At 36.7% G+C, this 26,314-nt stretch overlaps 3 protein-coding genes across 4 annotated transcripts in view; 1 reads left to right on the top strand and 2 right to left on the bottom strand.

Annotated features, from left to right (window-relative positions):
- The window catches only part of LOC149927104 (uncharacterized), a 44,887-nt gene that overhangs the window by 9,998 nt on the left and 8,575 nt on the right, over positions 1 to 26,314 (bottom strand). For both annotated transcript variants that reach the window (XM_090158967.1, XM_090158968.1), the window contains exons 2-4: positions 25,643 to 25,813; positions 22,014 to 22,166; positions 16,438 to 16,617 (exon numbers count right to left, since the gene is read on the bottom strand). In XM_090158967.1, coding sequence (XP_090015093.1) covers positions 16,438 to 16,617; positions 22,014 to 22,166; positions 25,643 to 25,813 — 504 coding nt within the window. The remainder of the gene's footprint in view (positions 1 to 16,437; positions 16,618 to 22,013; positions 22,167 to 25,642; positions 25,814 to 26,314) is intronic.
- LOC149927106 (uncharacterized) lies at positions 11,880 to 13,585 on the top strand. Its single transcript, XM_090159271.1, has 3 exons — positions 11,880 to 12,182; positions 12,287 to 12,708; positions 12,766 to 13,585. The coding sequence occupies exons 1-3, from the start codon at positions 11,880 to 11,882 to the stop codon at positions 13,583 to 13,585; spliced, it is 1,545 nt and encodes a 514-aa protein (XP_090015397.1).
- Positions 13,739 to 16,416, bottom strand: LOC149927105 (uncharacterized). The gene is made up of 5 exons (XM_090158969.1): positions 15,550 to 16,416; positions 15,271 to 15,494; positions 15,081 to 15,211; positions 14,547 to 15,022; positions 13,739 to 14,487 (listed from the first exon to the last, which is right to left on the bottom strand). The coding sequence occupies exons 1-4, from the start codon at positions 15,887 to 15,889 to the stop codon at positions 14,941 to 14,943; spliced, it is 777 nt and encodes a 258-aa protein (XP_090015095.1). The 5' UTR covers positions 15,890 to 16,416; the 3' UTR covers positions 13,739 to 14,487; positions 14,547 to 14,940.

The raw sequence follows: 26,314 nt of genomic DNA, 5'->3' as shown, positions 1-26,314 counted from the left end.
ACCGTGAAACATTTCACGTTTTTTCTGAAATTCACAAATAACAACGATCTCCAACGAGAGAGTACATACTGAAAATTTCACATTTCTAGAAGTAATAGTGTTTGAGAACAATGCCTGGACCGATCAAATGAAGACACCCTGTGTTGATCCACTTTATAATCAAAAACTCGTAGTTAATCCCTAAGTGGGTCAGTCCGGCGCCAGTGACAGCCTAGTTACGGTGACTTGTATTAGCAGATGAGAAACCGACACTGGCGCCAGAAGTCTACAATTTTGAGTTGTATTGTATTTTGAAATAATTGGTTGTATTTTTGGGAGTTTTCTAGTGTGCACGGGGAAATTCTTAGTTAGGATAGTTTAGAAGATGCCGCAGGGATTAGAGAGGCCAGTGCCATCCTGCCTAAATGCCATCGTAGATATAATTCTGTCAATAGCAAAGTTTTGTGTTGCGCGCGTTTACCGGTGGTTTTAAATTTCTTACCCCTTTTGACCATTGGTCGGGGCCAGCTCCACCTTCAGCCATGATTGGACCTAATAATAAAAAATTAAATTCACGTGATCCGTAGGTCGCGTGGTCTATTGGTACAAAACCATGGAGCGCGCCCAGAGAGCCATATTTTTCAAAAACTTCGTCTCTGAGGTTTGTCAGAACAACCGAAAGGTTGTCTACTGAACCATTGAACTCAAATATGCTCTAAGTCATTTCATCGGTGGGAAAATATTTATTCGGGTAGTAACTTAGTCGTTTTAGTCGACAAGAATAACCGTCACATAGTCATCAACATCCAGATGGCTTCGCTCCACGAATCTTCGCCGTTTCTCGCTGGACGAAATACTCTCAACTCTTCAAGCGTCGCCTGAGATGTCTTTTCTACGAAATGAAGTAGCAGAAGCATTGGAAGATGTCCCTTTAGTCGATCTGCCACACCTTTGGTTCTTGCATGACGGTGCACCTCCTCACCAGGAACGACATGTGGTGCAATACCTCAACACCGAGTTCCCTGAGCGTTGGATTGGGAAGAGTGGTCCAGTTCGATGGCCTCCTAGGTCCCCAGATTTGACACCGCTGGACTTTACCGGTAGGGATTCGTCAAGGAGGAAGTATACAAGACGCCAGCTAGGAGCAACAAACACAACACCCCGCACAAGGAGAACGCAACACGTCAAAAGTCGTGGATTTTCTTGTGAACGTTTTTCATTGGCTAGATGCTTTAGCGCCGTCGGAAGGGGAAAATTTGGAAATTGTCTTCCCTCCCGCCCGTTAAACGTTCAGCGTAAAGGCTCGTGACGCTCGTCCAATGAAATTCGTACACAACCCTTCGTTAGCGTATTTAAAGGCTATCTGCGTTATCCTTGTGTTTGTTACTCCTAGACGCCAGTCACTAGCGTAGACGACTTGCGCCATAAAATCATTGCAGCGTTCCAACTCGTTATTCTAGATAAGGTCCGTGGTTCGTTCCAGAATATGCTTCATCGTGGACGGTTTCATTATTAGACCGTATTTGTACCAAATTGTTATTTTTCATGACCTATTATTTCAGGGACAAAATGTACGATTTTTACCATACCTATTTCGGTGGTAAATAGCCTGTACCTATTTACCACCGAAAATCGGGGGTGTTTGATTTATGGTCAAAGCTATTTCCCACCGACACGAACCGATCCCCAACTTTCGGTTTCAAATAGTCTCACCAATGATGGAGGCTTTTTTCCACCCTAAATCTGAAGTTTTTTCGTTTCGGTGGTAAAAAGTCTTCGCCGCGCGTACCGTGGTATTTGCCACCGAAAGTCGGGCTTACATTTTAATGCTAAATACAGAAATCGGCTTCCATAATACGATTATTATTCATTTCAGTATGGTTTTTTTTTTAATTTCTGGCTACTAGCAGCGTCGGTTTATATGGAAATTAAAGTAGGGGCCGTCTGTAAATAAAAACATGCTTCATGCTTTTTTTAAATATAAACAAATAGGGACCTTGTTTCTATAATACGCGATATTTTTAAAGGTTTATCATTAGAAAGTGTCAAAATGGTCCAAGACGCAATAGGAAGCTAACTTGGCCGCTAGGGGTCACAAGAAAAAATATTTAGATTTGACAAATCCAGGTATTCTTAATAAACGAAATATGTACAAATATTTATTATATTTGGAATTTTGGCCAACAAATCGGGCTTTTGGAACACTGTGCGTTTTAGATATTTAAAGAAAATGTTATAAATGTAACACAGGGCTGTCGAGAGTGAAAGTTCAAATTCAGCGGCCCAGTGTAAACACGCCAAAAACGGTTAAGGGGGCCGCTATGGCACTGAGCTTTTCCAGCACCTATATCCTATAATTTTAGCTACAAGGGCCCAAGCCCGAGGGGGTAGTTACTCGAGTAATCAGGTGTACACATTTACTGAAATCGATTAATTTAATTAATTAATTAATTTAAATTAATTTTAAAATATTTTGAGAAAAATCCAGAATTCAAATGAAATCACAAGAATTCTTTGGTAATAAAAAATAATTTACCAACCACAATTTGTAACCACACATTTTTCAAAATAAACACCGATAATGATTTCCGAAATCAGATATTTGTAAAATAGTAGTATTTAGTAATAGTCATCAAAATGATCACAGTATTTCTGGATTAAATATAAACTGCCAGACGCTTTTCTAATTGCCGCTGGAAGTGCCGTCTGCATAAAATATTTACAATTACCTAATATTTAGGTCATTCAGATGACGGGCCGCGGCTCGAAACGTCTCGACAATTTTTTTAATAAAAATATTAAATTACTTTTATCCTTTGTTCACGGGTTATTTCTTCGTAAACCTATTTATTTTATTCCACCTAAAATTAGAGATAATAATAATAATAATAAACAGCTAGGCTAATACCCAAGGCACCACCTTAGGCCTAAGTCATCAAGCGACTTTTGAAGCCTTTAATTCAGGTGGCCGGGTTACAATGCGTAGGAGGGTGGTGGCAAGCGGAGCAGATAAATTAACTGGCAAAATTTCAATTAATCATAAAAATTGCGGTTAACCGTTTATCCGTGGATATTATCCATGGACAAAAACGATTTAATATGGGAAAAAGCCAAAAATAACTGATTATTTTTTAGATAATTTTTGTTTATGGATATTATCCAAACAAACGGTTATTTGTTATCCAAACGCCGACCTCTACCTAAAATGGGCTTTGGAGAGAAAACGTAATTGGCACCTTTTGAAAAAATTATTTTAATTTGACTTTTAGAAAAAGGTTATTTGTTTAACAGTGAAATTAAGAACTTTTATTGGTGCTATCGCAGTGAAGGTTTTATAGAGCATATGATCAACGTTGGACTCCACAATACAGATTACCGCGGGTTAGGCCTTTGGCAACTCATGGCACCAAACTATAGACCACGACTGTAATGAAATTACATATCTTGACCCGTTGCAAAACTAAGTATTTATCAGAGCCCGTTATGCAACTTGATAATTTCCAGGGCCCGTTACCCAACTAAATAATTTCAAGGGCGTTACCCTAAATAATTTTTAGGGAACGTTACGCAACTAGATGAGGTTTAGGGGCCGTCCGAGAATAAATTGTTTGTTGGCCGCAACGATTCTCGATTACCTCCAGGCACTGTAACGAGACCTGATGGTATCTAGAGCCAGAAACCAGGTTTGCTTATTTGTGATGTTTAGGGCCGAAAAATTGACCAAATGAACTTTAGGGTCCGAATCAATGCCCAATTATGTCTATGACCCGATACCAGGCTGGATTATGTGTATTGCCCGAAACGAGGTCCGATTATATCTAGGGCCGAAAGTAGACCAGTTAATGTCTAGGGCCCGAAACGACACCCAATAATGTCTAGGGCCTGAAAAATGGCCGAATGATGTCTGTGGCCTGATACGAGGCCCGATAATGTCTAGGGCCCGAAATGAGACCCCTTGATGTCAATGAACCGTAACAAGGCCCAAAACTAGGCCAGATAATATCTATGGCCCGTAACAAGGCCAGATGATGTCTAGGGCCCGAAAATGAGGCCCAACAATGGCAAGGTCCGGTAATGAGGCCAGATTCAGATAATTAAAGGGAATATAACCTAAAGTCGTTTTTTAAGCTAACAATTTCAGTAAGATTTGACTCACTAGCGCGAAAAATATCTAAAGCCGTAGAAGGTAGCGGGCAATGTTCGAAGTGTTGGTATGCCACACCAAATACATGAGGTTCTGTTCCCTTTAAAAAATATATTCAGTAATCACAAGAAATAACAAATATTTAGTATAGAGTTCACTAGTAATCATAAAAATATTTAAGAAATCCAATCTTTTTTCACGTAATCAGTAGAAACATTACAGAAATCACCAAAAATATTTGAAATCAAAGAATTCATCGGAATATATTTTGTAATTCCTAGAATTCATCGGAATTTATTTTGTAATTCCTAAAATTCATCGGAATTTATTTTGTAATTCCTAGAATTCATCGGAATTTATTTTGTAATTCCTAGAATTCATCGGAATTTATTTTGTAATTCCTAAAATTCATCGGAATTTATTTTGTAATTTCTAGAATTCATCGGAATTTATTTTGTAATTTCTAGAATTCATCGGAATTTATTTTTAATTCCTAGAATTTATTATCTTATCTTAGGACTCCAGTCTAGTGTATAAATTCACGTATGTATTGGAATAAAAAACAACGTTTTTCTGTACACTATAAAAACTTTTTTTAATAATGATAAAAGGTTAAACGTTACATGTTTCGGTCTATGGCGAGTACGCCGCCGTTGTCAAACGTTAGAGCAAATCCTAGAATTCATCGGAATTTATTTTGTAATTCCTAGAATTCATCGGAATTTATTTTGTAATTCCTAGAATTCACGGAATTTTTGATAGGTGGGAATCAGGAGTACCAAATTTTAAAACCGACTACCCCTCGCCTCAGTTGTCTATTTTTCGTGCACGACCCTGCTGCCATATAATGAAATATCTCAGGTTTTATAGTAAGCGAATTTATGTTAAGAGAGTGATATTTTTTAGGTATTCTTCCGAATGGAAGCCATTTGTTGAACTTATTATCCGCTACAATGTCGTTAGTTCTTTAATGATAACTAAGCGCTGACGACGTAGTCACGTAGCAGATAAAAAGGCATATTTTTACCGCCAGTGTCCAGAAAATTTCACGCAGCACCTCTAGTTGCCAGATTTAGTTTCGTTTATACAACTGTTTTGCAGTAGTCCCTTGCTCTAAAGGAAAAACTTCTATTCAATTTAATTACAACTCGTTGTCTGTTAAACGTAGATTTGACTAATTTTGAGAGTATTGACAATACATTTAAAAAGGTCTTAACTGTTCACTGAAAATCGGGATTATAGTTTCAAAGGGTAATTATAGCTACGCTCCAGAAACATCACAATCAGGAATTCATATATAAAATGTAATTAACATCTAGAGTTCCAAAACGCAACAATTCTAAGCTATTTTGTTCTTTAAGGACAATAAGGTCTTACTTAAGAATCAAATTCTTCATTACTTAATCCCAGCTCGCATCTCGAGCGCGATTTGAAAAAACTTGGGGTAAGGATATTCTTCGCAACTTTTGAATCTTTCAATAATCGTAGAAAGTGACACCCGCGATTTCGAAACGATACCACATAAACCGAGCCGATTATAATAATAAACTGGATCTTTTCTTGGGAATGATCACTTTAATGTAAACGATTTATCGATTTGAGATTATAGAGGTTAAGCAGATCGCTCTAGACGTTTCAACGACAACGTCGACAGTCACGTGATCATTTTCAACGGTTTTATTCCGCGTTTCAACTTCGCTGGCCCAATATTTTAAAACTTAACGACGCCATATTTTTGACGAGCTTACCCGACACGTAGTGTAGTCCGTGTAGTATTTCAATGAAAATGTGGAATATTATAATTATTCAGCTTAACAAATCGAGAGGGAGTCCTGGAAAGTTGTTATTTTTCTAGCAGAATGATTTTTTAAAATTGTAAATACTGTTTTAAAATTGAAAGGTGACTAAGCCTTGTATAGTTTAAGTAGAAATCGTTACGAGTATACATTTGCGGATATAACGGATACGCCAAACAACTAAAACACACATTTTGTATTTAGACAATACTCAAATACTGTAAAGCACATTTTAGTCCATAGGCGTGTGCCCGGGTAATGCCGCGTGAGCCGGGACCCGTCATAAACAATATTTAAGGGGCGCAAAGTTAAAATAAACTAGAGCCCCAAAAATGGGGAAAAGGTCGAAAAACCGTGTAATTTAAATTAAAAACATTCATGGAATTTTTCGTTGGCTACTCGGGCTACATTTACTCTGGTCACTTCACGCCTCTATTTTAGTCCTGTTCAAACACCTTTCTGTTTTCGTCGTGCTTTAGTATGTTAAAATTGTATCAGAAATGTGTTATTTTTCGTTATCGCTCAAAATGAAGGCGAGCTTAACGGATTTTGTAGAATCTTTCTTCGTGAACGTCTAGGTAGCTCCGACGTTGTCGATGAAACTTCTAGAGAGCTCTGCTTATTCTCTATTATATTCTGCTTCAAACTTCTGAGTCATAGCGAGTTTTGAAGATTGATTAATATATACTAATGTTATGATTATTACCTTAGTAAATCGTAAGCTTAGTTTAACGATTTGTATTTAAAGTTTTGAATTATTTCCAATCTAATTTGTAGTATAAAACCAAGAGAAGGAAGCAAAGTACGATTTGGCCCACTTTTGCCAACACGCAAACCGTAAAAGAAAATAATATTAAAATAAGTACATTATCCTTTTCTGTCTGTATGCATGACCAGAGTATATATGTATCGTTAAATAAAACGACAATAAGAACAAAACCAAATACACTTATACCTAAGCTCCGAAATATAACATTTGAAAGGTGATACAAATACAAACTAAGAACTCTTTATAGACGACCCCTAATTTTACATTTAATTAACAAAAACTTGAGTAAGCTAAAATGAATAACGTTTATTAATTGAAAATTATTTGAAATATATATTTATATAGTAACATTTCGTTATATATGAACAACCCCCACGTTTCTAGATAAATGCCCGTACGTAAAATGTTTTTTTTTAAAAATCGACTGACGAAGCCATGATGAAAAATTTACCTAAAATGACCAACAGGCAGACAATTAAAGAAAATAATGTTAAAATAGGTAAATTTTACCTTTTTGGTTTGTATAGATATCCTCTGTGTATCGTGAAAAAAGACCGCAATCCGAACAAAACCAAATAAACGCTTACGTAAGCTCGGAAATATAATTTTTCGAATACAACTACAAAGTAAGAAATCTTTATAGACGATCCCTTATTGATCACCGAGTTAAGCGCCCAAATCTGATAATTCAAGATATTGTTCGGCAGTCAATTAATTTTTATCCATGAATAAAATAAGCTCGGCTATATTTAAATAATATTTATTTAAATAAGCAATATATTGGTTATAGTTTAATAAAACTTGTAAAATGTTTAAATAATCGAAAGTGAATAAGCCTATTATTTAAATAAAACAAACAATTATTTAACTAAATACCACTTTTATTCAAATAAATGCTTGGTTGCGTAAAAAACATAATTAAATAAGTTAAAATGATATTATTTTTACCAACGTTTTTTAAATAAATCGGAAAATTTGTGGATAATGAATAAACAATTCCGAACACTAGTTCAAGATACACTTGAATAAGCTAAAATGAATAATGTTAATTAATTGATAATTGATTAAAAATAATACATATAGTAACATTTCGTTCTATATGAACAACCCCTACATTTCTAGATAAATACTCGTACGCAAAATGTGTGTGTTTTTTAAATCGACGGACCAAACCGTGATGAAAATTTATAATATTAATCAAGATTTGATCGGTTAATTTTTGATCATCAATTTGCCAGATTTCGATCAAACCCTTTCTTAAGAATAACAGATACTACCAACAGCGACAACTAAATCTTTAAAGATTATCCCAACTGGACTACATAAGAAAATGGAGAATTTCCACCTTCAAAACTTTTATTTCAAAATAAAATAAGCTGATATAGGTAATTTTATAAAAAATTATTGTAACCCTTGGGTCTATATGAACAGCCCCTGAATAATGGACAATGTCCAATGATAAACATTTAAAAATCTCGCGTATTATAGAAATGATGTCCCTGTTTGTTTATATTTAAAAATAGCGTGAAGCATGTTGTTCTTTAGAGACGACCCCTACTTTATTTTCCATATAAACCGACGCTACGAGCAGCCAGAAATTAAAAAAAAACATAAATATATAATAAACTGAAATTAATAATAATCGTATTATGAAAGCGGATTTCTGTATTTAGCATTAAAATGTAAGCCCGACTTTCGGTGGAAAGTAGCACGGTACGCGCGGCGAAGACTTTTTACCACCGAAACGAAAAAACTTCAGATTTAGGGTGGAAAAAGCCTCCATCATTGGTGAGACTATTTGCCACCGAAAGTCGGGGCTCGGTTCGTGTCGGTGGGAAATAGCTTTGGCCGCGCGGCTACGCTATTTGCAACCGAAAACCAAACACCCCCGATTTTCGGTGGTAAATAGACTCGATCGCGCGGCGGTTGCTATATGCCACCGAAATTCCCGAGCCCCGACTTTCGGTGGCCAATAGTCGTGGCCACGCGGTTGCGCTATTTACCCCCGATTTTCGGTGGTAAATAGATACAGGCTATTTACCACCAAAAATCGGGGGTAAATAGCTACGGCAAAATTTTGAAGCAATACCCCAATGCGCAAATATAAATAAAACCAGCTCATTACATGACACCAACATTGGTTTTAAAATAAAGTGCGAGCCTGCGAGGGTTTTTAAAATTTGCCCCTCTAAAAAATGGCTTGCCCACATTTTCTCGAAGACTTGGCTACGGCCCTGTGTCAAATGCAACCAAATAACACTTTTACTTAACCATTTCCGCGCTTTATCAAATGCCCCGGAGCAACGAATAGTTTTCGCCTATTGTGAGAAGAGATATACCAATGGGGTAGGTCCGATCGAAGGGGTCCAACGGATCGAAAACTCACGGCCCGAAAAAAAGGACCAACCGACCGAAATTTAACATACGTTTTTTATAGCAACAAAAAGGAAAAGGTTTCAACGGACCGAAAAGTTGTATATCGTTAAATAAAAATTAAAATAACTTTTTTACTGTTCAAGTTTACTGTTTTGTTTTTTACTTCTGCCCCGAGATATAGCAGGGTACGCGAAAAACGTTTTAGATTAGATTAGTTCGGATTAGGTTAGGTTAGGTTAGGTAAGCGCGCGGAGCGCGCAAAGGTTAGGTTATATACGCGCGCCGAAGGCGCGTAGGCACCGTTGGATACGTCCGTGACTTATATATATCTATAAAAAAAACCTTAATTCGATGTACAAAAAAAATATATAAAGGTGCAAAATTGGGCTGTAAACCGCACAATTGGGGTATTTTCGATCGATTGTAACTCAATGTTAAATCGTTTTCCAACGAATTGGATTTCGGTCGAATGGGCGCAAAGCAAAATTATGGCATTAAATAACTATTCTTAATTAGTATTCGAAAGGAAAGGCCTTCGAGTGAAAAACAAAAACGCGCGCGCGTTCAATTTCTTGTGGGGTGTATATTTTTTGCCCTTTCAAGGTGGTCTGCTTTGCATGTTCTTGTTTTGATATTTATTTTTAACAGATAATGCCAACATAATCCACCTGGTTTCAATTATAGTAACGTTTTTTTTTTCAGCTTTTTAAAAATATATATTTCGGTCCGTTGAAACCTTCTACAATTAACTCATAAAAAAGGAATTTTTTAATTTTCGGTCGGTTAGTGCTTTCCTTCGATTGGATGGACTTCGGTCCGTTGGACCCCCATTCGATCGGTTGGTTTTCGGGCCATCGGACCCAGACCATAACAATATGTTGCCATTTATCATAAACCTTTATTGGTTTAATTATTTATCAGAAACCCTAAGGATGTTCATGTCAAAATCAGAATTTTTGAAGGGTCCTTGCAATGCATTTTTGTTTCTTTTGACGTTTTGTAAGTGTTAGATAATTTTGCTGGTCTTCTACAATACTTTTTTTCACTGGGTTTCTATATTTATCATAATTTCGTATACTTACGATAAATAGCACTAGTTTTCGAAGTTTAATAATTAGACTTTTTCCAAACATATGCTTTTCGGTCCACTGTGTAGTACATCACGATGTTAAACCATGGAACACTTAACAGCTAGGAAAGGAAATGACCCGGCGGAGAGCGTACGAAAATACCTTCTCGCTAGTTTCTAAACGCGCAGGCTTATTTTACCTTTGCGCATGCGCGCGCTTCGAATAAGTTACGTACTTATATTGATAGCGACGGTCACCTCGTAATTCGGACTTTGCGGTTCTTCAACTGCTGACAATTTTTACAGCGCTATCAATGCCGGACTTAATCCTTCCACATGGAGAGGTCGGGAGAGCAGGGAACACTTAACACCTGGCGCCTGCGCTTTACGGTATAGAGCCTGACATTTGGCGAAGCGGGAGAGGGAAAATTCAGACGGGTTTTTAACGTTGTGCTGCCTTTCCCTCTGTTCCCTGGTTAAACGCTTCGCGTTCATGATCAATCCCTTGATTATCCCGAAATTTTCCGAAAGTGCATTATCATTTTCTCGGCGCGGTGAACCAGGGCAGGGGTGCAATGAAATATTTATCTTTATCTGGTATTTGAAATATTAAATTATTTTTCTTAGTCTCTGTCTGATTTCTTATATCGTATTTAAATTATTTCATCATGAAGTATTATAAATACTTTCTTCACGAATTATTTTAAATGTTATCTCCACGAAGTATTTTAAATAATGTCTCCATTAAGTATTTTAAATAATGTCTCCATTAAGTATTTTAAATACTTTATCCACGAAGTATTTTATCCAACACTGTTTCTTAAATTTTGAAATGATATAATTGTTATTTACCAGAATATTAATTCGTGAATCACCAAATATTCTGGGTAAGTTCAATTGCTATGGTAAATGACAAAATGGTTGTCGGAGATTACCTGGCTTCTTTATTCTTAGAGATAAAGACTACGTCGTGACTATTTTTGGTGTTCCTCTCAATCTACCGACGGTGTGCTCCACCATCTAAAGGTCGATCCAATTGTTGCGCCTTCTCTTAATCTTTTGACTAGATTGAAGCACACGTCGGTTATGTCCCCCCCCCCTCAAGTTATGTTGAAAACTGGATCACGGAATCGTCTCAACATATCAGCTCAACATCACCTGAGGCCAAAGTCATCTATAGCGACTTTAAATGCCATTTATTCAGGTGAATTGGTTAAAAACCGATAAAATAGATTCCATTTTCTAATGAGCGAATTTCGACCTCCACTTACATGAACTTGTGGATAGCTTGACCGACGACTCAGACTGTTCTTAAATAGAATAAACTTAATGAGCCCCAATAAAAGAGCTAAGGCACAATATCCACAATTGTCCAAGCGGTCACTCAAGCTATCAGAGCTGTCAAGCAAGTTGTCAACGCTGGCAATCAATTTATCAGAGTTGTAAATCAATTTGCCTTTCGTCAAAAACTTGAGTACGGGATAATAAGTATAATGGACTAATCTACTTATTCGCTAATTTTGTCATCCTTTGCATTGCAGTCCATAGGTGGTTCCTTTTAACGTTACATTTCGTATATACTATAAGCCTATTCGATCTAACTCAGGGGGTGGAAAGGGGGTGGAATCGCGCTTGCGCAGATAATAAAACTGGTTCCAAACGGGCGCTATAATAGACTTTTCATAAGGTTATTCCTATGGTAGTTTGTAGTGTGTCATTTTAAATTGAAATTAGTAAAATTAAGAAATGGTTTCGTGTAGTGTCGTCGGTTGTAAAAGTAGGTTTGGTATTCCAAATATTAGATTCCATCGATTTCCGTCCGCCAGACTTAAACTATGGGCAAAAATATTGAATAGAAAAAACTTCGCTCCCACTGTCAACTCTCGAGTGTGCAGCGAACATTTTGTTTCGGGATTTCCAGGCTGGGAACCCAGTGACCCTGATTGGATTCCTACTTTAAATTTACCCAAAAGTATCAATGTATCTGAAGCTAAACTGCAATTAGCACATAAAAGGAAGACCAGGAACGAAATTAGAAGCCAAATTAAGGTAAACAAAAGTTATATGGCTCTAATTAGTTCATAAACTACTTAAAATATCTTAAGCCTTGGTGTTTTTTAACTAAATTATTGGTGTAAATTTTACTTCTTTAGGATGAAGAATATAAACAATTCACGAATAAGTTAGTGCACGAAAGACGGCTTGGTGTTTCTTTGGGATTCCATGATTACGTCAGTACCAGCATAAGTATGAAAGAAATTAGTGAAAAAGAGGAAGAAACACCTGTAAACATCCCCAGTGAAACTTTGATAACAGAAGAAAATCAAATTGAAATCCCCAGTGACAATGACTTCCCAGTGAATACCGAAGATAAAAAAACCATAGTTAGTCAAGGGTCTCAAAGAGACTACTATGATTTAGAAATGGAAAATAGAAATTTGCAAGAACAGATATTGGGGCTCAAAGAATGCTTAAAACAACGAACCTGGAGCGCAGACAAGTTGAAAGATAATAATGAGATGACAAAGTTTTATACTGGTTTGCCAACTTATGCCGTATTCCTATGGCTTTTCAGGTATGTAATTGGACTGAATTTATGTATTAGGTTAGTTATTATAATGGGATTTATTAGTTTTTTACAGGAGAAAGCTGAGAAAATGACCTTCAAAAGAGGAAAGAAGAAGCAGCCTATTGGGCAAAGGAAAAGGTCTTTTAAGCTTCCTTTAATTGACCAATTCTTAGCGGTGATGATGAGACTTAAGGTGGGCTTGTTCTCTCAGGATATCGCAGATCGTCTTAATATCTCACCCTCCACATTTTCAGACATGTTTCAGACGTGGATTAAATTAATGGAATTAGAGTTAAAAGAAATGTTTCCGTTTCCCTCAAAAGCTTTAGTCGATAAATATATGCCCCAAGGTTATTTAAAGTATCCTAACACGAGGATAATTATAGATTGTTCAGAGTTATTTATAGAACGGTCAACCTCTTTAACAGCTCAGAACCTTACATTATCTAATTACAAACAACACAACACCATTAAATTTCTTGTAGGCATCACACCTGGGGGTGTAATTTCTTTTGTATCTGAGGGATGGGGAGGGAGAGTATCGGATAAAACTATAACTAATGAATCAAATTTAATTTTGTTACTGGATGAAAATGATAATGTAGTTGCCGAAAAGGGCTTCTTAATAGAAAATTTACTGAAAGCAAAAAAGTGTACTTTAAATTTACCCCCATTTCTGAAAGGAAAGGCACAATTTTCTGAAAAAGAAATAATTGAAACTCGAAGAATTGCTGAGTTAAGAATACATGTAGAGCGAGCTATTGGTAGAGTTAAAAAAATTCACATTTTTGATGGCGTTATGCCACTAACAATAACGAAAATGGCAAGCAGTATTTTCGCAGTTTGCAGTTATATAACAAATATATATGAACCACTTTTGTAAAAACTATTTTAATATACTTATTAAAACCACTTTTTGTAAAAACTAGTTTATTAAAACCATTTTCTTTGAAAGCACGTTAAGGAACAATTTTTAGGAACTATTATTGACCTAATCAGGTATTAGGACTTCCATTATTTGTCTATCCACTAAAAATGGAGCTATATATTTAGTGAAAAAATGTTTAAGTTTAGGCAAAAGCGTTGTACTCCAAAAATGGTCGTCAAAATTAATTCTTTCTCTAAATAATCCATCTTCTTTCGCTTCGGTGTATATCACAAAATCTGCCCAACTCAGCTTTTTTACCGCCATCTCCCCCTGTACCTGGGAATAATAATGGGATTTTCTATCTAGTTCAATTAATCCAAAATTATTTCTTTTTAAACAAAAGCTAGGAAAGTTATCTATAATGGTCGATATTTCCATTTTCCTAATGTCCGTTCCTTTAATTGACGCTAAACATTTTATCTCCAAAATCCCCGGAGTAATTTCCATTGGATCTGAAATTATCCCATCTCCACTGGCTCCGATAAAAGAGTACTCTGTCATCAGTGACAATCCACTAGGTTCTACTTTGATATTAAATAGCTCTTCATATTTGGCTCTAGCAACAGGTTCCAAATTTCTCCCACGCAGGATAGCGGGAGGTAATCTGGCATAGTTATCCAGTTTTGAGGGGTGCAATATTGAATCCACAATTGACGTTGGAAATTTATTTTCCCTGCAACCTAAAATTAGTCCAAACATTGAACTCGTTGCTCGTCCTACTCTCAATGCTTTCCATAAAGTGTTGGAAGATTGATCACTCGTTTCTTTTTCTATGAAGTCCACTAACTCTTGAGAAATTTTCTGCTTTTCAACGAAGTCCTCTAACGTAGATTCACTCACAATTTCGAACGTCACAGCTGTAATCAGAATTGTTAATACCTATTAATGTATATATAAATATAGTTTCTTTACGTACCCGGATGAAAGATAAGATTTGTTGCTTGTGTAATCAAACTGTACGACTCATTGCTGGAGGTTGATATTTCAACCTCGTTACTATGACTAAGGAGCGTTTCATTAACAGTTTCAGTGTCACCATCAAGGTCCCAGAAATGTTTCGCTCCAGTTTGAGGATAAATTTCAATTAGAGCTCTAACGAAACCTTTAATTACTTCGGGATCTTTATCCCTATGATCAGGGTGCCTGGGATCAAAATTTTTCCATTCATCCTTTTCAGTTGGAGTGTCCGGAGATTCCTTTGTCTTGGAATAAAGTTTGGGTCGATTTAATGTTATTTCACTGAGTGGCTTTGGCTCAATATTTCTCAATTTTGGTGCTTTCCAGCCACAAATTGTTGAAGTACAGGAAATTTAAATGTCTCCAGGTGTCATGTCTGCATACCTTTCCAAAAAAACGAGCAAAGCACCAACGTGACTACACCTACCAGATTTCCTAAATTGAGTAGATAATTTAATATTGCATAAAATGTTATTATTAAACAACTACATACCCAACAGCACATTCACAACCACCTCCACATATGATACAGTCTAAATGGTCGAGGACGACGAAGACTCTATAGCTCTCCGATCTCATAGAGGGGTAGCAGCGAGACTTTACGTACAAAAACTGGTCATAAACCTATAACAGTATTCAATTAGTTATAATAATCCCAGAATAATAGACAAAGAGTAACTTGCCAGACTAGTTTCAATTCCATTGATAATGTCATTAGCTGCATCATGCGCTACGGCTCGATTGAAACCTTTATAGTGCCTATTACTCGTGTTATCAATATTAGACTTCTGTTGAACCAGATAATCGTAAACTTCAACTGAAGTAATCTTTGGTATAACTGTTGGATGCGGATTCAATGACCAATTTGGTATCGTATCTGGCTCAGGCCCTTCTTTCCCAGATATATCTAAAACAATGATTTATCACATCACGTTAATTTAAAATAAAAACGATAAACTTACTTCCGAAATATTTATGACATCCACTATTTAGTAATAACTGGCCTTTTCTCTTCTTATTGGGATGAACGATTGGAGTTGAAGAACATAATGGCACATTTTCATTGCTATCCAACAGGTTTTCGACCTGTTCATCATTATGAAAATCCTCACCAAGGCTTATCGTATTAGACTCCTCTACGCTCTGATTTTTGTCTTTTTCTCGAAGTACTTTTTCTATCGCCTCAATGTAATCCTTTTTTCGCCATTTACTCTTACAATTAATGGATAAATTGCAGCAAAATACTTTTAATTTCTTAATATTTAACTTGATAAGATTTCCCCTATCCATTTCTACCTCCATCTTGACTCGACTATTTTTTTAAGAACCAATCATCGAACTGCGTGTGCGCCAAAGTTAGATCGAATAGGCTTATTCTCCACCACTCTCCCCTATTCGGCTTACCGTTGCTACGCAACTCGTTTTGAAATTTTTAATGTTTAGGCTTAGTTTCTCTTTTCGGTGTTATAGTCGCCAGCCAGATTTCCCAAATAGGACGAAACCGGTCTACCGTTGGAATTTCTGGCTATTTTATTTCATTTAATTTATTTTAGTTTTTCACTCGAAGATCTATTTGGTCGAGTTTCGCGTCATTTTGTTTCCTCGAAGACCTATCGGTACGAGCTATTTGTAAGTTTTTAAATTTCTTCAAATTAGTTTAGGGTTTTATCCCTTTTCTTAATGGACTAATCTACTTATTCGCTAATTTTGTTATCCTTTTAATAAGTCTTTAAGCCGAGTAGGAGGGTTGTGGCTAGCCCTTCACGCCACGAGAACCAATACCGCTAACAACAACAAGTTTTTGTGAAAAGGGGAAAACGAAGACCTCGGAGAAAATAATAGACTCTTACCTGGGCATATTGCGCCTCCCGAAGCGGGAAGGTTCTTTCCGTGTTCGCATTCGCAATAGAAATCATTAGGATTACTCCAGAATTCTTTACAAATACCGTTTTTCCGTTGGCAGTTCCATATGTTCTCATGCAGATCGCAGGCGGTCTCGGCGGTCGTGGTGGTCGCGAAGATCATTGGTTCTGAAATGGTTTAATTGTTAATGATCGTGTTGATTCCTAATTAAAAGTATACTTAAGAACTTCGAATAACTTTAAAAGTATCTCCCATTGCGCAATTTCACGATAAACATTTTTAAATGACTTCATTTGAGTTACTTGAAATTTCGTTTGAATATTTGAAATGGATTACACTCCGATAAAACATTTTTGGCGTTTTTATAATGTATTTATTTAAACTTTTAGGGAACGACAGAGTTGAATCGATCTGCGGAAATCACGCTTTAGGTTTTACCTTCGTCTTGTGGGGTCAATCGCGTCGGAAGAGGTCAATTTTATCAAATCAGTGACATACCGGGCTGAGTGGATTTTATTAGCGGAAAGGAGCTTACGGCTAAAGCATAAGGGAAAATTGGGAGCAACGCTACAAAATTTAACAAAGTAATTATCCTTAAGAGTAAGGTGTTTGCTCGTAGCGTCGTATTCATACGTCGTAGCTAAGCCCCGACTGAAACGACCTCCATCACGTTAATTTAACGATACAGATCAAGAAAGAAAACGGCTTACGATGCGGTGAAATAATCACCTGACTGCCATGAGCGTCTTAATGTCATTACCGATCTGTACGCATTGCCATGGAAACGACCACTAGCCGCTCGCACGAGCAAGCTACCAATAACAGATTTATGAAAAAGAACTGCTATTTCATGGTAATAAAATATTTAATTTAAAATATTCGGAATCTTTCGGACCGCTACATACATGTAGTATTATGTAGCGGTTGACGAAGGACTACGGTCTGAAAGATTCCGAATATTTTAATTTCCATATTTTATTTCCATGAAGTAGCAGTTCTTTTTCCATAAATCGTTTTTCTTATTTAAAGGAAAAGTCCAGGTTGGGTAAAACTTGGGTCTATTTGAAAGATCATGTTTAAATATACTCAAAAATATCAGTCGCAAAACTGTATCTTTTTTTAATGACGAGAAATTAATTTTTAAACGAGCGAAATTTACCGCCAAGCGAGCTGCCATTTTCTTTCGCTTTCCCTCCGCAGACCGCACGCGGAGCAAGCGCGCGCGGGGAACAGAGCGCTGTTAAAGCCTGTTATAGCGCGAACAGCGCGTGATTAAAGTCCTAAAACGTCACCCCGAAACAAAAAATGGCAGATCGCTTGGCGGTAAATTTCGCTCGTTTAAAAATTAATTTCTCGTCATTAAAAAAAGATACAATTTTACGACTGATATTTTTTAGTTTATTTAAACATGATCTTTCAAATAGACCCAAGTTTTACCAAACCTGGACTTTTCCTTTAAATACATTCTTGTTATAATAAACTAATAAACCGCTGTTTCACGGTTTGAATTTTTGTTATATACTACGGATGGTTTGACTTTTTACCGATTAAAGGCCCATTTTCATGCTCGCTGGTAGCGGATAAAAATCGTCAAAATTCGCATCCGCCACTCGCAAGCGTGAAAATTAATCTAAAATATCTGTTTGAAACAGATCGACGCGGAAAGTGAAATAGCGTGTAGCGGAAACGGATTTTGTCGATTTTTACCCGCTACCAGCGAGCATGAAAATGGGGCTTAATGTATAGCTTTGGAAAGTCATAGAAATAGGGTAGAGGCCTGTAATTGCAGACACTTTTTAAAAGTCAATTGAAAAAAAGATTCGTCTTCACTAATTTTGTATAAAATTTAATAAAGCACTATAATTTGAACTTTCGAACGTCTTTTAAAACAATTCCCCGGAAAAAAATACCCCTAATTTACGAAGAAATGTCCATTGTACTAAATGTAATAGCAACGTCCAATTCCAGACATTTGCTTTTGATTGCGTTCAAGGGTGTTGCAATTCCGACCGTCCACTTATAATTGTCTGACCACTAGCTTTCAAATCCGGACGCTCGCTTCTAATAATCCGACCGCTCGCTACTAATTCCGGACACCGGCATCTAATAGGCCGACCACCGGCTCCTAATTCTCAGACTACCAGCTTCTAACTTCGGAAAAGCTTACGCTGTGTTGTAAACGTACCTGAATCTCCTAACTTCTTCAGAAAGCGGTATTTTGAAAAGATAAAGAAAATAACTGAGTATTAAAAAATAATAATAATCAGCTAGGCACCACCTTAGGCCTAAATCATTTAAAGCCATTAATTCAGGTGGCCGGGTTACAATGCGTAGGAGGGTGGTGGAACGCACTTAATGAGCACTACGCGAGCTAACAGCTCCCTTCATTAACTATTACACAGAAAAAAAGGTGTTTAGATACTAAACACTTTCTTAAACACCAAAATGCAACAGAATATTTATCGTGTTTAAAAACTATCATGTTTAGGCGATAGTGGTGTTCAGCTTTGCAACATCATGCGTTTAGAAATTAAACGTGTTATTTGCTTCTCATATTTATCGTTAAAACGTGTTCAGATAGAATACGTTTAAATATTAAACATATTAAAGATTTTTAAGATTAGTTTCTAAACATGTTCAAAGGTTCGGGTGTTGTTTTTTAAAACATGTGTATATTTGCCGTATACGCCACTCTTTGAGTAGCCGTATATTTGAGTGGTTTAATTACGATCTAAAATAACATTTATATTAATTGGCTAAGAATTAATGAAACCTACTGCCTATACTGTCGATTTCATTTCTTTAACTGCATGATTACATTTTAGCGATATTAATTTAAATTATATTTGTGTTAAATCACATCAAAAGTAGTGTTATTTTATTAATTTTTAGTAGTTCATGTTCAATTATTGATTTATATACATTAGTGTTATTTAATTAGTCTTAATAACCAATAACTTAAAATTATGAGATGATATAGGAACCCAGTCCATATTGTAGTTAACACTATTAATATAACGGTGATTAACGAATATTATTTTATTTAGAAAAATAGAAAACGAAATTAAATGAAACATACATTAAACTCGTAACGCAATATACACTTATTAAACATCAGTGTTTAGCATTATGTTTAAAAACCACGAAGTTTAATTTCTAAACATGACCTCTTACCAGTTGTTCCGGCTTGGAACACTACCGGATAGATCTTGGAAGGTTGTTTGGGAAACTCGTTTTATTTAAACAGATGTGTTTAAGGAAACAACACCATGTTTAGCTTTCAAACATGTTGAGATGATAAAAACCTAAACACCTTTTTTTCTGTGTACCGTTAACCTCAACAAGTTTTTATGGAAGGGGAAACCGAAGAACTTAGGGAAAAATCCCTTAAATCGGTGGGGAGAGAACTTGCAAACTCAACGCGGAAGGAGTTGTTCCGAGTTTCCACCCAGTGCGCAAGCTGGGATCGAACACGGCTCCTCTCGCTGCGAGGCGAAAGTGCTAACCACTCCGCCACCCCACCTTGAAATAGGCTAGACATTTTCAACCTTGATCAATGTTTTAATATGTTAACAACAAAAAGTTTCAAGTAAAAAGACATTAACACAACAGTATACACAAATTAAGATTGACAAATTATATGTTTCTTGGAAATGCGTTTTAAGATTTTACACTTTCTCTTTAGCCGCTGCCTTCCTTACAACTTGAGTTATTAATTGCTTCTCTAATTTCGCACGTTTTCTTTCTAATTTTTCAATTTCTTGCTTGGCTTTAGTGTCTTCTTTTTCTATGACTATTCTCTCTCTTTCTTCCTCCTTTCTGGCCATTAGACAAATAAACTCTGGTCCCGTTAGGTGCTGAGGAATTTCCACTTGATTCCTTTTACGTTTCTTAACTCGTTGTTGAGTTGGGTAGGAGATAATTCCTCGAAAGGCTGGTGAAAATATTTCAACGTTGCTATTTGTTACAGTTAATTTACGCTTGCTTATAATTATCGATTGAGGAAACGTGCTCGTGAAAATGGGTGTTTGGAGGTTTGCTTAGAGTAGCTGATGTTATAAGTTTGCTGGATGTGGCAGCTGTAACAGGGTTGCGTAATGTAGCGGTTGATAGTGAGTAAGGAATTGAAAAAGCAAAGCGTTTTATAGCTTTGGGGATGATAACAGGAGACGATTTCCTTTTGCGTGATATTAAGTTGGATGTAAATGATGAAATTCGATTTTTGCTCAATCCTATCTTTAAGATGAGAAGATAAATTTTTCAGCCTCAACAAAAGATTGGTCGAAGGCGAAATGAGACATGTGGATTGGTTGAGACCTTTGTTTTGTTCTGAGGGAGAAGAGGACAGTGAAACAGCTTCCTTTGGGAATGATGGTTGCTCGACATCGTTATCGAATACTTGAAAATCTTCGCTTGGTAAATTGAAAAAATTGTTGGCTGATGTCAAAGTGGACGAATAATTTAAATTTTGCGATATATCGTAACGCGGAGCGTTAATCCCAATGGTGCAACTCTTTAGGGCCTTCCAAGCGTCGAAATGGTCATTTATTACTTGGAGGGTGCCCTTTTCTACGAGCTTCCTCGCTTGTCGTTTCCCTGGCTATTGTTGTGACAGTATCGCTTTATCATTACAAATTGAAGAAATTACGTCAGGGCAATTTGGCGTCTTGTGACAAGTCTTGCCACAATGAAACTCTGTCGCGACAAATGCGGTACCTCATGTACTACTTCCCTGACTGTTGGGTGGCGGGATTTGCTTTCCGTCGTTATGGAAACCAACGCTCTTTCTTTTATTCTCATTCCCCGGAAAGTTTCATTTAATTTGGGAGTTTGGCCTTTATCCTACAACTTGTTTTATTCGAGAGGCATGCGATACTATTTCCAAAATGTTGGTGTACTCATAGTTTAGCTAGATGCATTTTAAAGTCGGTTCGAAGATAAAGGTATATCGATTTTATCTGGGTCTCTTGAGTGAGTGCGACTTCTAATTGAAGCATTAATTTGCGCATCCCATCTACATAATCTTCCACGCTTTCATTACTGCTTTGTTTTCTTTCTAAGATTTTTTCGTGAGAAAATGAGTAATTTCTTTTGTTAGAAAATTTTTGTGTTGTAACCATGGGTTCAAAGAGCACCGGAATGAGTTCCACCCGTTACTGGCTTAGTTTTGAAATGCACGAAATGTCATTACTCGCTTAAAATTTTATCTTCCATCAGCTGCCAAATTGCTTGAAACATGAAAATCCGAAACTTTACTTCTATTTCCCACTAAATTTGTTTAAAAAGGACCAAAGCAGTAGGCCCTATTACTTTACGAAGACTAATGTCGTGAAGGCAACTTAAAAGCCAAACTGTAACGGTAGACATTCAATTTATTAAAGGAGTTCATTCAATGCAAGTATAAAATATCCCGTTTTTGTAAATAGCTTTACCCACACACCCGTAAAAAATAAATCGCGTTAATTTTACTGAGATAATCTCTTTATGAAACAGAAATTATTAGTTTCGATTGGACTTAAAATATTACGCTCTGGTAGTGATATAATTAAAACGAGACACTTACCAGGGCATCTTTGGCCTCCCCGCGGATGGACTGGGTTTCCTAATTCGCACTCGCAAACGAATTCATCGGGGTTCCACGGGTCTACTTTGCAAGTTCCGTTTTTCCAATAGCAGTTGTCAATGTTTTCTACAAGATCGCATATCCTATTCTTTCCTGAAATGGAAAATTTATAGGTACGTTTTCCCGCTATTTCCTAGAACACAACGTTTCTGAGCAATTATAAAATCCGAATTGGTCTACGGAATCAGGGAGTACAGAACGGGAGTCGTTTTGTCAGAGCTTTGAGCTTTCTCAACCAAGACGCCAGAGAATCGAGGTGGAGTGGGTTGAAATGGGTGGTGAGATAGGAGAAATACGGGACAAGATACGGCTTTTTGCGCCATCTTACTAATTTTTGGGGCTTTGTTGTATGAATCGTTTTTCATTAGATAATGTAGAAATTATATTTCGACGGTTTTATTAAGAAAATTTGCTTCTTTCCTGTATCGAAATGTAATAAAAATCCAACAAAGTGTAAGAAGTGGGTTGATGCTTAAGGTCGCGATGAAATAACGATTCATACAGTATGAAAGGACCATTACATTTGTCGGAGGTAATGGGCCAACTGACTGATAACTGTCGCAAAACACCTTTAGAAGTCAAATTACTGGTAAGTCATTACGTACTACTCGAGGGTGATATTAGAAATCCTCGGACTCTTTAGAGAGAAGAAAGTACTCAAAATAGTTATTTTGATTACAAATCTTATTAAGAGTTTGTAAATAATGAATCCGCACAAGCATTCACTTCATTTATAACGGAAGACTCCGTAGAATATACCGATTCAAATTCTGTTTTTGAGCACGCAACCCTAGTTAGCTGTTGTCTTTATATTTCAATACTGTTGTATCTAAATTTTTAGATGTGATTAAGTCAGTTAGACAATTTTTCATTAAAAAATGGCTCTGTTAATATGAAAATTATAAGATCTAATAAAATAATAATAAAAAATTTCTTTTGACCTTCGATTTCCTCTGAAGTACAATTGTTGATGCTAGTTTTTACCACGTTAATGTTAAATTTTAAATCAAGAACTAAAACCGAATAGCCGCTGCCAATGGATGGCGTTAAATAGTCAAGGTGGCTCGTATTTTGCAGAGGCGCCGGCTGAAGTGTAGCTCACTGCAGCAGAACTAAAAAACATCCTCTTTTCATATCCCGCCTTGTTCACTCTCGCAATTGAAATTCATCGTTATTTTAGACTCCCAAGAGTAAAATCCACAAGGGTACACAAGATGAAACAAGATATTATACAGATTTAATTCTGGCCAAACCACGTGAAATTTTCGTTGGCACGTTTTCAGTCCCCGGGAAGTTCAGTGGTGGAGAGAAAGCCTCTAAATGAGTTCCGCTACAGAAGCATCTGTGGATGTAGTACAGCGATTCATAATGGCCTGATGTGCCACAATCTTTGAGCAATTGGATACATTTTTAGTGATCATTTTCCGTTAATTTATGAACAGTGGCGGCTTAAGAAGGCTGGGTCCCCGGGGCGGCAGTGTTTTGTGACACCCCCAGGACCGTGCAGAAGTTTTCACTGGTCCGTCTTCTTCAAGTTTAATCATTGTGATTTGCACCCCCCCCCTCGAGCTTTTCCGATGGCACCCCCTGGCTAACCTGGTACCCGGGGCGGACCGCCCCCCTCGCCCCCCCTTGAGCCGCCACTGTTTATGAAGGAAGATGTAGACGCGGCCAAAATTTCAGCCCCTGAATTCGCGGCTGAAAGATTTATCCCAGAAAACACACTAATCTTGATTTCGATGTTTCAGAAAAATATGCTTCAACCAATTTACAAAGATAGTCGTTTAGACTGGAAATATCATTAGAAAAAAACTAAATTGCTTAATTTCTTATTGCTGCACATCTTCGCCAAATAAACGAATGCAGTAGTGCATTCGAGCGACTAATCGTGAACCGCCTCTGTGGAAGGTTCCGCCAGCGCCTCACCATTAATATCACTCCCTGGATTCAAGCAAGCCAGCACCTAATTCGTAAGCAATACACTAATGTGCCAATATAATAAAACCGGCCCACTACATGACACAAAAATTGGTTTCAAAACAAAGTGCGAGGGTTTTTACTATATGCCCCTTCTATAAAATGACTTGACAGCTCTACCTTGAAGACCTGGCTACAGCCCTATGTATAATGCAAAAAAAAATAATAATAATTCTTTACCATCTCCGCGTTACACAAAATGCTTTAGAGCATCGAATACTTTGGCCTATTGTGAGAAGTGTAACAATATGTTACCAATTAAAATAAGCCTTTATTGGATTTATACATCACAAACCCTAAGAATTTCGGTAAGGATATTCGTTACAAAATCATAATTTCTTAAAGGTTTCTTGCAATGCATTTTTGTTTCTTTTGACGTTTTTAAATGTTATTAATTTTGTTGGTCTTCTACAACACCTTTGTTCTTTAATTGTTTGCGGGGTTTTATATATATCATAGTTTGGAATACTTACGATAAATAGGACCAGTTTTTCATAGTTTAATAACAAGACTTTTTCAAAAAAATATACTTTTCGGCGCACTGTGAACGTAAAGGATTTCAAGATAGTAGAAGATCAGTATCTTAAAAGTTTCCCGTTCATGATCAGTCCCTGGATTTTCAGGAAATTTTCCGATACTACATTATCATTTTGTCGGTGCAGTGAACCAATGCAGGGATTGTTAATATTTTTCGAAAACTTTTAAATAAATTTGAATTTTTTAATCAACATCTAACTAATTAATATTTAATTATTTTTATGACGTTTGTTTATCAAAATATAATTTCAATGAAATATTTCGCATTATCTGGTATTTGAAATATTATATATATTTTTTTAGTCGTTGTCTGAATTCTTATATCGTATTTAGTATTTTACATTAAATATTTTCTCCATGAAGTATTTTAAGTAAATTCTCTATGAAGTATTTTAAATACTTTCTACATGAAGTATTTTAAATACTTTCTACATGAAGTATTTTAAATACTTTCTACATGAAGTATTTTAAATACTTTCTACATGAAGTATTTTAAATACTTTCTACATGAAGTATTTTAAATACTTTCTACATGAAGTATTATAAATATTTCTTCCCGGAGGTATTTTACACAACACTGGTTCTGAAATGTGTAAATGATATAATTCTTATTTACTAGAATATTAATCACCAAATATTCTGGGTAAGTTAAATAGCTCTGGTAAATGACAAAATGGTTGTCGGAGATTACCAGGCTTCTTTATTTTTAGAGATTATGATTACGTCGATCAGCTCCACCATTTATTCTCTTAATCTTCCGACGTCGGTAATGTTTTTCGTCCCCCCTCCCTCAAGTGAGGTTGAAAACTGGATCACGGAATCGTCTCAACATACTAATCAGATAGGCTAATATCCAAGACACCACCTTAGGCCAAAGTCATCTAGCGACTTTAAATGCCATTCACGTGACCGTGTTAAGCCGCGTAGGAGGGTGGTGGAGCCCTTCACGCCAAGATAGCCAACAGCTCACTACACTTAATGTTACCGCTAACAACCTCTGAGGAAAGAATTGACTATTACCGCTAACAACCTCGGAGAAAATAATAGACTCTTACCTGGGCATATTGCGCCTCCCGAAGCGGGAAGGTTCTTTCCGTGTTCGCATTCGCAATAGAAATCATTAGGATTACTCCAGAATTCTTTACAAATACCGTTTTTCCGTTGGCAGTTCCAAATGTTCTCTGGCAGATCGCAGGCGGTCGTGGTGGTCGTGATGGTCGTTTGTTCTGAAATAGTTAAATTGTAAACGAACGTGTTGTTAACTAATCAGTGGGGACGGTAGTCCCCACAGCAAGGTCCGGGAAAGTGACTAGCTTTTCGAGACCGAGCTAGTATTATCCCGAAGCAACTAAGGGCCGATTTCAGCCCCTTGTATCTCCTCAACCACTCAGAGTAGCGAGACAAGCAATATACCATTGGAACCATACAATAAAACTATAAATCTAGGGCTGTTATGCTAATAATGCGACGTAGTTCAAAGATAGCCAAAATGTCAAAAAAAACTTCTTCTTGCAGACCACTCTAGAGAAAACCCTACTTATCCGATTTGCATACAAATTGGTGACCATCTTCCGCTTGATTTCCCATTGTAGCGTTCCAAAGGATAAGTCTCTGTGCCTAACCGTCGTTGAGTTGACGAGGAAAAACTTTAGCCCCACCACAATATTTTATTAAATTTTTGTATTGCGTCCAAACAGAACCTGCTTGTTTCCGTGGTTTCGTGTCTC

Source organism: Leiobunum rupestre, chromosome 9 (assembly GCF_980474605.1).
Source record: "Leiobunum rupestre chromosome 9, qqLeiRupe1.1.hap1, whole genome shotgun sequence".
In the NCBI taxonomy this organism is placed as follows: Eukaryota; Metazoa; Arthropoda; class Arachnida; order Opiliones; family Sclerosomatidae; genus Leiobunum; species Leiobunum rupestre.
This window is presented reverse-complemented; position numbering and strand designations above follow the sequence as displayed.

What these genes read in the sequence shown, in the direction of transcription:
- LOC149927106 (XM_090159271.1), top strand. Translation starts at nt 11,880, where the DNA reads ATGGTTTCGTGTAGTGTCGTCGGTTGTAAAAGTAGGTTTGGTATTCCA. An exon ending in AAATTAGAAGCCAAATTAAG is followed by an intron (nt 12,183 to 12,286) that starts GTAAACAAAAGT and finishes TTACTTCTTTAG; the next exon opens with GATGAAGAATATAAACAATT. An exon ending in GTATTCCTATGGCTTTTCAG is followed by an intron (nt 12,709 to 12,765) that starts GTATGTAATTGG and finishes GGGATTTATTAG; the next exon opens with TTTTTTACAGGAGAAAGCTG.
- LOC149927105 (XM_090158969.1), bottom strand. Translation starts at nt 15,889, where the DNA reads ATGGAGGTAGAAATGGATAGGGGAAATCTTATCAAGTTAAATATTAAG. An exon ending in ATGGAATTGAAACTAGTCTG is followed by an intron (nt 15,212 to 15,270) that starts GCAAGTTACTCT and finishes ATACTGTTATAG; the next exon opens with GTTTATGACCAGTTTTTGTA. An exon ending in GGTTGTGAATGTGCTGTTGG is followed by an intron (nt 15,023 to 15,080) that starts GTATGTAGTTGT and finishes TACTCAATTTAG; the next exon opens with GAAATCTGGTAGGTGTAGTC.